General features: G+C 37.1%; 1 protein-coding gene across 2 annotated transcripts in view; it reads left to right on the top strand.

Annotated features, from left to right (window-relative positions):
• The window catches only part of Phtf2 (putative homeodomain transcription factor 2), a 136,390-nt gene that overhangs the window by 70,774 nt on the left and 52,945 nt on the right, over nt 1-12,671 (top strand). For both annotated transcript variants that reach the window (XM_055612807.1, XM_055612808.1), the window contains exon 3: nt 4,010-4,066. In XM_055612807.1, the coding sequence (XP_055468782.1) occupies nt 4,010-4,066 (57 nt within the window). The remainder of the gene's footprint in view (nt 1-4,009; nt 4,067-12,671) is intronic.

Raw genomic sequence — 12,671 nt, forward strand, 5'->3', positions numbered from 1 at the left:
TATTATTATTATTATTATTATTATTATTATTATTATTATTATTATTATTATTATATGTAATAACATTTGGTATTTATGAGAGGGAAAACTTTGATTTTCAAAGTTTCTTAAATGAGATTCAGAAAAATAAGAGCATAGTAGTATTAGGGAAAAAAGGTTTTTAGTGTGTGGTACTTTAGTCTGTTCATTAAAGGAGTTAGGTGGTTAAAAGTTGTACATCTGGGCCTTTTACCTTTCTTAAGTACATTTATGAACCTTTAGTCTTTTATCTAAGTATCCAATGTAGTTACACAGTGGACAGCTACCTTTTGTAAGCTCAGTGCTGTCTCTTTAGCCTTTTGATGTCGGAGCTGCTGATCTTCTGAACTTTAGGAGTAATTCCGCTCCTAAAAGTAGCTTTACAGTTTGCTTTTCAGAGACACTTTCCTAGAATTTCCTAGAGTGGTGCCTGTTTTCTCTTTCATCACCTAATCATTTTAACAGTTGTGTGTCTGATACCATCATTTATTTTAAATTGTTCTGTATGAGCCAGAGCTGATTTTTTCAGTTACTTAAATAGAGCCAGTTTTTCTATCTGTTGGTCTTTTTTTATCTCTTGAATTCCCAGTCTTTCCTCCTCTCCCTTTCTGTCTTCTTCATATCCCCCTTCTGTAGTTTGTTTATATTGTGTATAAAAAAATACTAAACTTGAGAATCACAGTAAAAGGGAATCGATTCTTGTTAGTTATTATTCAGTGATAGATGTGAAACACATTTCATTTTTTTAGATGATTGGTTCATATTACTGTGAGTTCTAGTGGATTTGGGTTTGAGAACTGAACTATATGCAGTGTGTGGAGTAAATACAGTGTTGGTATAAAACAGCAAGGAAAAGTGCTATTCTTTTTGTGGGTGTTAGGGATGGTAACTGTTAATAGTTCCTGTTTCCTTTGTATCTGCTGCATATACTTACAGTGAGTTTATATGTTAGTATATTAGCTGCAAGATTTGGTAGGTCAGGAAGTATCTCAAGAGTAATCACTTAAATCTTAGTCTTTTTGTTATTATAAATTCTTTGTCTCAGTTTCTTTTTATTTCTGTATTGATTTAAGGGTGATGCTGTACCCTTTTTTTTCTTAATTTACACCTCTGAGTAACTCAACATTTGTTCATAAAAATAAGAGGAAAGGAAAAATAAGGCAGGTGAGAATACACTAGAGATAGAGAACCCCAAAGAGGAAGTTTTGTATTTCATGGTTCAGTCTTTTCGAGGTAGTGGATGTCTGTGTGCATTTCTGGGAGTGGTGGTGTTCACAGGAAATAGGAGTTGAGACTTGTAGGGCAAGGATATGTTGCTATCTTTGCTGTCACTGTGACGAGTATTGCAAAGGAGAGGATTGCTAGACCTGTTGTTGAAGGCATGAAGTGTTAGATGAAGGATAAAGTTGCAGAGGGCAAAACGCTTTTGTGGGCACCAGGAGTGAAAAGACTTACAGTGTTAGACACTAGAAAAAATTATTGTCTACAAGTGTGAATTTGGATTTCAGAAGATTTCATAATGTGAAGATAATGCATTTCCTTCTCTCCCTTGTTTCATAAGATTCCCTGCACTCTGCCCAAAGTTTGGCCATAAGTCTGAGCATCTCCTTTGATACCTTTCTGGGGTAGAGAATTTATCATCTTACCCAGGGTCTTCCTTCTTGCTTAGCTTCTTTAAGGTGTACAAATTTTAGGATATTTATCCTATATTATATGGGACAGGAGCTCTACAAGAAGAGCAAGGGAACCAAAAAATCTGGGCACAGGGTTCTTTTCTGAGACTGATATTCCAACCAAGGACCATGCATTGGGATAACCTAGAATGCCTGTATAGATGTAGCCCATGGCAGCTCAGTCTCCAAGAGTATGCCCTAGTAAGGGAAACAGGGACTGTCTCTGACATGAACTCAGTGGCTGGTTCTTTCATCACCTCTCCCTGATGGGGGAGGCAGCCTTACCAGGCCACATAGAAAAACAATGTAGCCAGTCCTGATGAGACCTGATAGGCTAGGGTCAGATGGAAGGGGAGGAAGACCTCCCATATCAGCGGAATTGGAAAGGGGCATGGAAGCGAAGGTGAGAGTGGCAGGAAATGAGGAAGGGAGCTACAGCTGGGATACAAAGTGCGTAAACTATAATTACTATAAAAATTAAAATAAAAAAGAAAATAATTAATTTCCTTCTTGAAACATCATGGCTTATAACAGCATGGTCGCCGTCTCTAGAACAGTTTAATGGTCCTTTACTGATACTTGAGAAACAAAGACTCATTTCGTTTTTATATTTGTCTGTTCCAAATTCCACTTATTGTAGGCATTGAGTGGAAGCAAAGGGGACCAGTGAAGAAGCAGATGAGATTACAGTCAGAAGTACTAAGTTTTTCCTAGTTGAAGACATGCTTTCTAAATAAGATTCCTTGTCTATCCGGGTGAACATTGCAGTTGAGTTGTCTAGGTTTTGTATGACATTGAAACATTGATGTAGTTCATATCGCCCTGATTTTTGATGGAGAACTGTAGTTGAACTTGACCATGCCATTTAATTTTTTTTATAGCAGAAATATAAAAGAAATGTCGAGTTTGACTTAGTCAAACCTCCCAGGTTTTTCTGTCAGTGGTAAAGTAGAAGCCAAGAAGCCTGTTGAGTTGTTTTATGTTAGCTGCTGAGCTCTGCAAGTTGTTCCTGATCCATGGTCCTAAGATTCCATAAGGCATTGTATTATAGTGGAAACTGCCATTACTCTCCTCCCATCAGTCTTTGAATAAAAGTTTCTCCAGTAAACAACCCATTTTATCCTATGAGTTTGTATAGAAGTAATCTCCCACCAATGCTTTTCTTAGGGTTTCATGTTGCTTTTACAGGAATATCTCAGTACAAAATATCCAAGTCTTCAGAAAGCTACCTACTTTTAGACACTGCTCTTTACAGGGCTTCTTACATGTTCTGAAGTACATGTTCTGGGGCTATTGGTGCTGTTAACTTATGGCAGAGTGGTGAATACATTTGCGTAGGTACTGGTCTTATTTTCTTTAATTTTAGGGTTGTTGAAAAGGTATTTCCATGTCTATGTACTTGAATCACCTTGAAATAAAACAATGTTCTCTAAAAGAGATCTTAGGCGTTTTTTTTTTACATATGAAAACATTTAGAAAACAATCCTTTAAACATATTGCTATGCAGCTCTCTAGTAGTTTAGGTTATTGTTTCACCAAAATATTTGATGTCTTGGAATGGTTACATTGTTTTATTTTAGGAGTATGGATGTTTTGCCTGCATGTTTTAGATACAAGGAATTAAGTGGAAACTAAAGACCTTAAGAGCTAAGCAAATAACTAGAATAAGAACACCAAAGAAAGGTGTAATTACTGTTCCTTGCTCCAAGTGGAGTTCAGAGAACTTTCCATCCAACAGTGAAAGACAATGAACTGTACTTTGCTTCTTGTTTCTTTCTCCGTATTTTCACCTATTTCACCAGATTATTTACCCATTTAAACTTTACGGTGTGGAGGCTCACATCTGTACTCTCACAACTCAGGATGCCGAGTTAGGGTTGCAGTGAATTTGAGGCCAGTTAGGCCACAGAGTGAGGCCTGTCTCAAGACACAACTTTGTGATCTGCATGTTGTGAATTTGTCATGTGGGAGGATTTCTCTTTGACTATACTAGCACTGTGTTAATTTCATTTATTTAAACTGAAGGACTCTCTAGGGCATGGTTTTCAAAGTTCACTATTATCTTAGGGTTTTGAACTTCACTCCCATATTTCTGATGCAGTAATCCTACTGTGAACCTGCAAGTTTTCATTCTCTAACAAGTTGCAAAGATAATGCTAATACTAGTCATTCTGTAAGCAGTTTGTTGAGAACCACAGCCACACAACATTGATCTCTGACATCTGTTGGGAGAACCAAATCTGTTCAGCAAACACCGAATAGCTTTGGAGAGCTGATGCTATCGTGTTCATTTAACACAGTATTCTCTTTCTTCATAGATTGGAGCCTATGATCAACAAATATGGGAAAAGTCTGTTGAACAACGAGAAATCAAGGTAACACCTTTGTTTTATTTTGTTTATTCTGAAACAGTTCTATAAATTGTCAGTCACTTTGCCATTCCATTTATTCTTAATACATTAGTCAATATTATTTTATTTGATCTTCTAAGAGATAAATCTATCATTTCATAGTCTTACCTTTCAATCTTCTGTTTTATTCTGTAGCACCTTCCGTTCTTTCTACATTTTATTTCTAATGATTATTTTCTTGCCAGCTTTCTCCCTTTCACTTGTCACCTTATACTTCTAGTTTGCTTTTCCTCCCCTTTGATGCTGTCATTGCTCTGTACAGTTTATTAAGCTGGTAAGTGTTTCAGGATGTTTACCAACTGAGTGATTCTGTGCAAATGCTGCTTTGCTAATAGAAATCTGCTTTTTGATGCTACTAACAGAGTGACTTGGGTGCAAAGAGAGCTGTTGGATTTTAAAGGAATCTAGGAGAGTAGAATATCAGTTCAAGTGCTTTTGTAGTGGACACCTTCCTCTTGAACCTGTGGATACTTGTCTTATTCTGATAGGGTGTTCTCAGAGGCTATCTTGCCAGCATGAAAAACAGTTTTAAAACTAGATGTGTTGTTTCTCAGCACTCTTTGGTAATAATTTTGTTTCTTTTCAGTTGCTTAGATACTAATCAGTACGTTCTTGCACGAGCTAGATTTAACCTGGGCCAACAGAGTGTTGTGACCACTTGCCATATTCTCTTTAGTATGGACATACCTACGTTAAGTTAAAATAACCTCTATAGTTACTTAAAGATCTGCTTAAAAGATTTGCTACTGTTTATACTGTATCGTGTGTGAAAGAGGATATAATTCTTTGATATTTAATAATTTTACTTTTTAAAGTTTTTATGAATTAATAAATCATTTAGCAAGTTCTGACATACTTAAAAATAAGATTAAAGGTCATGAGGCCAGAAAGATAAACTATAGTTTTAAAGTCAGGTATGTTATTATAAATGATATAAAAATCATTGGAAAGATAGGCACATGCTCAGTCCCGTAGGGTAATGTAGAAGGAAGCTGTGCAAGGAAGTTAAGAAAGATTATGCAGACAAAACAGCTTATGAAAGACACATGCTGGACAGTAACATAGGGAAGACATACCAGACAGATGAAGGGCATATGAAAATATACAGGAAGGAAGGGAGGGAGAGGAAACTGAGTGAGGAAACTTTGAGAATTTGATTTGGCAATTCGATTGAGGAAGATGATAATGATGATTAGCAGTAAAGCTAGAAAGAAAAATACAAACCCCAGGTTTTAGCCATAACCAGTTGAGAAGACATTGAAGGATTTTAAGCAGAAAATTAAAATTACACTTTTATAAATCCCTTAAGGCAATGATAAGTATAATAGTAAATATTGGAAGAGATTTAAAATTGCTTAAGAAATATCTTTTGAGTCCTTAGTGAGTAACATTTGTGTGTGTATAGGTATGTGTATGTTGCTGTATATAGTAAGTGTTACATGTACACAAATTTTTACATATTATATAGAGACAATCTGTAAGTAAATAGACTTCTCTTGAATTATGAAAAAAAAAATGACCCAGAACAGACATTGAGAAATGCTAGTATTTAATGAGTACGAGAAGAAAGAAGAGAAAATAGGAATTTCATCAGCAAACAATCTGGTGATGGGGCAAGAAGAGCTAAAAGTAAAGGGACCTGAGAGATGACTGAGTGTTTAAGAGATCTGGCTGCTCAAAGGGCTCAGGTTTGATTCCCAGCACACTCCAGTTCCAGGGAGTGCAGGGAGTGGAACTATTCTGGCTTTCATGGGCCTTTTAAGTACATGCTCCACAGACTCACATGCCGGAGAAACACCCATACGTACAACATTAAAATCAATATTAAAAACAAAACAGAAGAAGAGGAAGAAGAGAAGAGCTGGAATGGGCAAATGAATAAGGAACTACAGAACCATAGTTTCTCAATTTGGGAATATAGGAATGTTAAAAACAAAAGTTCTGAGAAGGTTGTGGAGAAAATAGAACCCCGTCACACACCATTAGCAATGTAAATTAGTATAGCAAATTAAAAATTAATTACAGCAAATTAGAAATGAAGTTATCAAATTATTCAGCTGTTCTATTCAGGGTTACAAATCCAGAGGAAATAAAGTCAAGGAAATATCCACGTCTACATTCTTATTACTGGACTATTCATAATAGCTAGGAAATGGAAATTCCAGTCTCCAACAATTAGTGTTCTGTTACTGTGATGAAACACCATGACCAAGGCAACTTATAAAAGGAATCATTTAATTGGAAACTTTTATAGTGTCAGAGGGTTAGTCCATGATAATCATGGCAGGGAGCATAGTCACAGGCAGGCAGGTATGGTGCTGTAGCTAGGAGTTTATATCCTCATCTGATGGCAGCAGGCAGAGGGAGGGAGGTTGGGTGGGGGAGACTCTGCCTAACTTGGGTGTTTGAAACTTTAAAGCCTACTGTAGTGACACACCTCCTCTAACAAGGTTATACTAGTTACATCTAATCCTTCCCAAACAGTTCCACTAATGAGGGAACTATACATGAAAATATGTGAGCCTCTACAAAAAGATAAGAACTGCTCAGGTTCATCACAATGAACCTAAAATGTTGATTACTTGGAGGTTGAAAGTATAGTGCTTGGATTTTAGAGGCTGGGCCGGGAGTGATAAGGAAAATAAATTAACATTCAGGTATTATACTGCACATAACCTTGACTATAAATAACAACAATGGACAGTATATTTTTAAAATCTAGATGAAAGGATTTGAATATTCTAATAATAAATAAATGACAAGTCTGTTTACCATGATTTAAACATTATACAGTATACACATCGATATCACATGATGCCTCATAACTATGTACATACTATGCCTCATAACTATGTGTTTTTGTGTAACACAAAAGAAACCATTCCAACAAAAGTTAATGTATGACTTTTTTTCTCTCTCTCTTAGTATCTAGCAGGCATCTAAAGTCTCACCAAAATGTTTATGAAGTCATTTACAGAGGAACATAGGCTTTGGAAGTGAAACTAGTATTAGTGTCCTTGATAGAACGTAAATCTGATAGCATTTTTATACACAAGTCGAGATCACTGAACAGAAGAACATTGTAATTTAAAATGGCCATCTTCAGTTTTTATCTATGTCATTATCTATGTACTTGGAGCCTCAAAAAATTTGGAGCTTCAAAACTTTCTACTACCAGAGTTGATGCATTATAGAAACTTATTGTCAGTTTCATACTAAAGCATGCCTTTGATTCTTGAGTATTAAGTTTTAAGTGTAGAGTTGGGTGTGATGGTAAACATCTTTAATCCAAGCACTTGGGAAGCAGAGACAGACGGGTCTCTGTGAGTTCAAGGCCACTTGGGTCTACAAAGCAAGTTCAGAACTGCCAGGGCTACACAGAGAAAAACCCTGTTTCAAAAAAAACAAAACAAAGAAACAAAAAGTTACAAATTACTCCCTCTCCGTACTTTTTCTTTTGTTCATGAGTGAGTACTTCATTCTGCTTTTTTTTAAATAATATTTAATTTTTTTTATATTAATCACAGGTTATTTACTTTGTATTCCAGCTGTAGCCCCCTCCCTCATTCCTTCCCAATCCTACCCTCCCTCCCTCATCTCCTCCTTGCCCCTTTCCAAGTCCACTGATAGGGGAGGCCCTCCTCCCTTTCCATCTGACCCTACCTTATCAGGTATCTTCAGGACTGGCTTCATTGTCCTCTGTGGCCTAGCAAGGCTGCTCCTCCTCAAGGGAGGGGGGAAGGGAGGGAGGGAGTCAAAGAGCCAGCCATTGAGTTCATGTCAGAAATAGTCCCTTTTCCCCTTACTAGGGTACCCACTTGGATACTGAGCTACCGTGGGCTACATTTGAGTAGGGGTTCTAGGTTATATCCATACGTGGTCCTTGGTTGGAGAATCAGTCTCTAGAAGACCCCTGTGCCCTGATATATTTGGTCTTTATGGAGCTTCTGTTCTCTCCAGGTCATACTAACTCCCCCTTCTTTCATATGATTTCCTGCACTCTGCCCAAGGTTTGGTTATGAGTCTTAGCATCTGCTTTGATACACTGCTAGGTGGAATCTTTCAGAGGTCCTCTGTGGTAGGCTCCTGTCCTGTTAGTTGTTTTCTCCTACTTCCAATGTCTATCCCGTTTGTCTTTGTAAGTGAGGATTGATCATCTTACCCTGGGTCCTCTTTCTTGTTTATCTTCTTTAGGTGTACAGATTTTAGTATGTTTATCCTATCTTATAGGTCTAGTACCCACTTATAAGTGAGTATATACTGTGTGTGTCTTTCTGCTCCTGGGATACCTCACTCAGGATTATCTTTTCTAGATCCCACCATTTTTCTGCAAAATTCATGATTTCCTTGTTTTTGATTGCTGAGTAGTATTCCATTGTGTAAAAGTACCACAATTTCTGTATCCATTCCTCAGCTGATGGACATCTGGGTTGTTTCCAGGTTCTGGCAATTACAAATAAAGCTGCTACAAACATGGTTGAGCATATGTCCTTATTGTGTACTTGAGCCTCTTTTGGATATATGCCTAGAAGTGGTATAGCTGGATCTTGAGGAAGCACTATTCCTGATTGTCTGAGAAAGCGCCAGATTGATTTCCAAAGTGGTTGTACAAGTTTACATTCCCACCAGCAATGGAGGAGGGTTCCCTTTTCTCCACAACCTCTCCAGCATGTGTTGTCACTTGAGATTTTTATCTTAGCCGTTCTGATGGGGGTAAGGTGAAATCTAAGGGTCATTTTGATTTGCATCTCTCTGATGGCTAAGGATGTTGAGCATCTCTTTAAGTGTTTCTCTGCTATTCTATATTCTTCTACAGTGAATTCTCTGTTTAGCTCTGTACCTTATCTTTAAATTGGATTGCTTGAGTTATTGCCTTTTAACTTCTTTATTTCTTTGTATATTCTGGATATCAGCCCTCTGTCAGATAGAGGGTTGGTGAAGATCCTTTCCCAGGCTGTAGGCTATTGTTTTGTTCTGACGACAGTCTCCTTTGCTTTACAGAAGCTTTACAGTTTCATGAGGTCCCATTTATTGATTGTTGATGTTAGTGTTCTGTTCAGGAAGTTGTCTCCTGTGACAATGAGTTCTAGGCTCTTCCCCACTTTTTCTTCTAACCGATTTAATGTGTCTGGTTTTATGTTCAGGTCTTTGATCCACTTGGACTTTAATTTTGTGCAGGGTGATAAGTATGGATCTATTTGCATTTTTCCACATGTAGACATCCAGTTAGACCAGCACCATTTGTTGAAGATGCCGTCTTTTTTCCATTGAATGGTTTGGCTTCTTTGTAAAAAGAAGTACTCATAGGCATGTGGGTTTATTTCTGGGTCTTCTATTCATTTCCATTGATCCATCTTTCTGTTTCTATGCTATAACCATGCAGTTTTTGTTACTATAGCTCTGTAGTACAGCTTGAGATCAGGGATGGAGATACCTCCAGATGATCTGTTGTTTTACAGGATCGTTTTGATAATTCTGGGTTTTTTGTTTCTCCATATGAAGTTGAGAACTTTTCTTTCAAGGTCTGTAAAGAATTGTGTTGGTATTTCGATGGGAATTGCATTGAATCTGTAGATTGCTTTTGGCAGCATGGCCATTTTCACTATGTTAATCCTACACATCCATGAGCACGGGAGATCTTTCCATCTTCTGATATCTTATTCAGTTTCTTTATTCAGAGACTTGAAATTTTTTTCAAATAGGTCTTTCACATGCTTGGTTAGAGTTACCCCAACGTACTTTATGTTATTTGTGGCTATTGTGAAGGGTGTTGTTTCCCTGATTTCTTTCTCGGTCCAGTTGTCTTGGGTATACAGGAGAGCTTCTGATTTTTTTGAGTTGATTTTGTATCTAGCCACTTTGCTGAAGGTGTTTATCAGCTGAAGGAGTTCTCTGGTTGAATTTTTGGGGTCACTCAGGTATACTGTCATATCATCTGGGAATAGTGAAACTTTGACTTCTTCCTTTCTGATTTGTATCCCCTTGATCTCTCTTACTCATCTTGTTGCTCTAGCTAGGACTTCAAGAACTGTGTTAAAGAGATATGGAGAGAGTGGACAGCCTTGCCTTGTTCCTGATTTCAGTGGGATTGATTTAAGTTTCTCTCCATTGAGTTTGATGTTGGCTATTGGCTTGCTGTATATTGCCTTTATTATGTTTAGGTATGTGCCTTGTATCCCTGTTCTCTCTAAGACTTTAAACATGAATGGGTGTTGGATTTTGTCAAATGCTTTTTCGGCATCTAAGGAGATGACCTTGTGGTTTTGCTCCTTCAGTTTGTTTATATGGTGGATTACATTGATGTATTCCATGTATTGAACCACCCTTGAATGCCTGGGATAGAGCCTACTTGATCATGGTGGATGATATCTTTTATGTGCTCTTGGTTTCGGTTTGCAAGTATTTTATTGAATATTTTTGCATCAATGTTCATAAGAGCGATAGGTCTGAAGTTCTCTTTTTTTATTGGGTCTTTGTGTGGTTTAGGTATCAAGGTGACTGTATTTTCATAGAATGAGTTTGGTAATGTTCCTTCTGTTTCTATTTTGTATAATAATTTGAAGAGAATTGAAATTTAGCAATTCTTTGAAGGTCTGGTAGAATTCTGCATTGAAACCATCTGGCCCAGGGCTTAGTTTTGAAGGGAGACTGTTGATGACTGCTTCAATTTTCTTGGGGGATATAGGACTATTCATTCTTTCTACCTGATCTTGACTTAATTTTGATAGATAGAATCTATCAAGAAAATTGTCCATTTCTTTTAGATTTTCACATTTTGTGCCATATAGGCCTTTGTAGTACGACCTAATGATTTTTTTGATTTTCTCAGTTTCTGTAGGTATGTCACCCCATCATTTCTGATTTTGCTGATTTGGATAGTTTCTCTCTGCCCTTTAGTTGGTTTGGGTAAGGGTTTGTCTATCTTGTCAAAGAACCAGCTCTTGGTTTCATTGATTCTTTGAATAGTTTTATTTGTTTCTAACTTATTGATTTCAGCCCTGAGTTTGATTATTTACAGCCATCTGTTCCTCTTGGGTGTTTCTGCTTCTTTTTTTTTTTTTTTTTTTTTCTCCTAGGGCTTTCATTTGGGCCATTAAGTTGTTTGTATGAGATGTTACAAATTTCTTCTTGAAGGCACTTAGTGCTATGAATTTTCTTCTGAGTACTGCTTTCGTTGTGTTCCATAAATTTGGGCATTTTGTACTTTCATTTTCATTGAATTCCAGAAAGTCTTTAATTTCCTTCTTTATTTCTTCCTTAACCCAGCTGTCATCGAGTATCAAGTTGTTCAGTTTCCATGTGCATGTAGGCTTTTTGCTATTTCCATTGTTATGGAGGTCCAGCTTAGTCCATTGTGGTTAGATAGAATATGGGAGATTATTTCAGTCTTCTTGTATCTGTTGAGGCTTGCTTTGTGACCAGCTATGTGGTCTGTTTTGGAGAAGGTTCCATGAGGTGCTGAAAAAGAAGGTATACTCTTTTGAGTTTTGGTGAAAATGTCTGTAGATATCTATTAGGTCCATTTGAATTAGGACCTTTGTAAGTGGTTTTATTTCCCTATTTGGCTTTCATCTAGATGATCTCTTGGGGAGAGTGGGCTGTTAAAGTCTCCCACTACTAATGTGTTGGGATCGATGTGTGATTTAAGCTTTAATAATGTTTCATTTACAAATGTAGGCACTCTTGTATTTGTGGCATAGATGTTCAGAATTGTGATGTCCTCTTGGTGGATTTTTACTTTGATGAGAATATAGTGCCACTTCTCATCTTGTCTGATTAATTTTGGTTGAAAGTCTATTTTATTAGATACTAGGATAGCTACTCTGGCTTGTTTTCTGGGTCCATTTGCTTGAAAAACTTTTTTTCAGCCCTCTACTCTGAGGCAGTATTTATCTTTGTTCCATAGGTATGTTTCTTGGATGCAGCAGAATGTTGGATCCTGTTTCCTCACCCATTCTTTTAGTCTTTGCCTTTTTATTGGAGAGTTGAGTTCATTGATGTTGATAGATAATAGTGACCAATGAACATTAGTTCCTTTTATTGTGGAGTTGGTGGTCTTACTGTGATGTATTGCTTTTTTTCTTTTAATTTTTTTTTGGGAAATTATCTGTGTCCTATGTTTTCTTGGGTGAAGTTGTTTTTGTTGGATTGGAATTTTCCTTCTAGTATCTTCTGTAGGGCTGGTTTGCTGTGTAGATGTTGCTTAAATTTAATTCTGTCATGGAATATTTTGTTTTCTCCATCTATGTTGATTGAACGCTTTGCAGGGTATAGTAGTCTGGGTTGCCATCTGTGGTCCCTTAAAATCTACATGACAACTGCCCAGGCCCTTCTGGTTTTCATAGTTTCTGATGAGAAGTCCAGTGTTGTTCTTATAGGTCTACCTTTATATGTTACTTGGCCTTTTTCCCTTGCTGCTTTTACTATCTTTTCTTTGTTCTGTAGATTTAGTGTTCTGACTGTGATGTGACTTGAGGAGTTTCTTTTCTGGTCTAGTCTATTTGGTGTTCTGTAAGACTCTTGTATGTTTATGGACATCTCTTTCTTTAGGTCGGGAAATTTTTCTTCT

Source organism: Psammomys obesus, unplaced genomic scaffold (assembly GCF_907164565.1).
Source record: "Psammomys obesus unplaced genomic scaffold, mPsaObe1.curated_primary_1811, whole genome shotgun sequence".
NCBI lineage: Eukaryota > Metazoa > Chordata > Mammalia > Rodentia > Muridae > Psammomys > Psammomys obesus.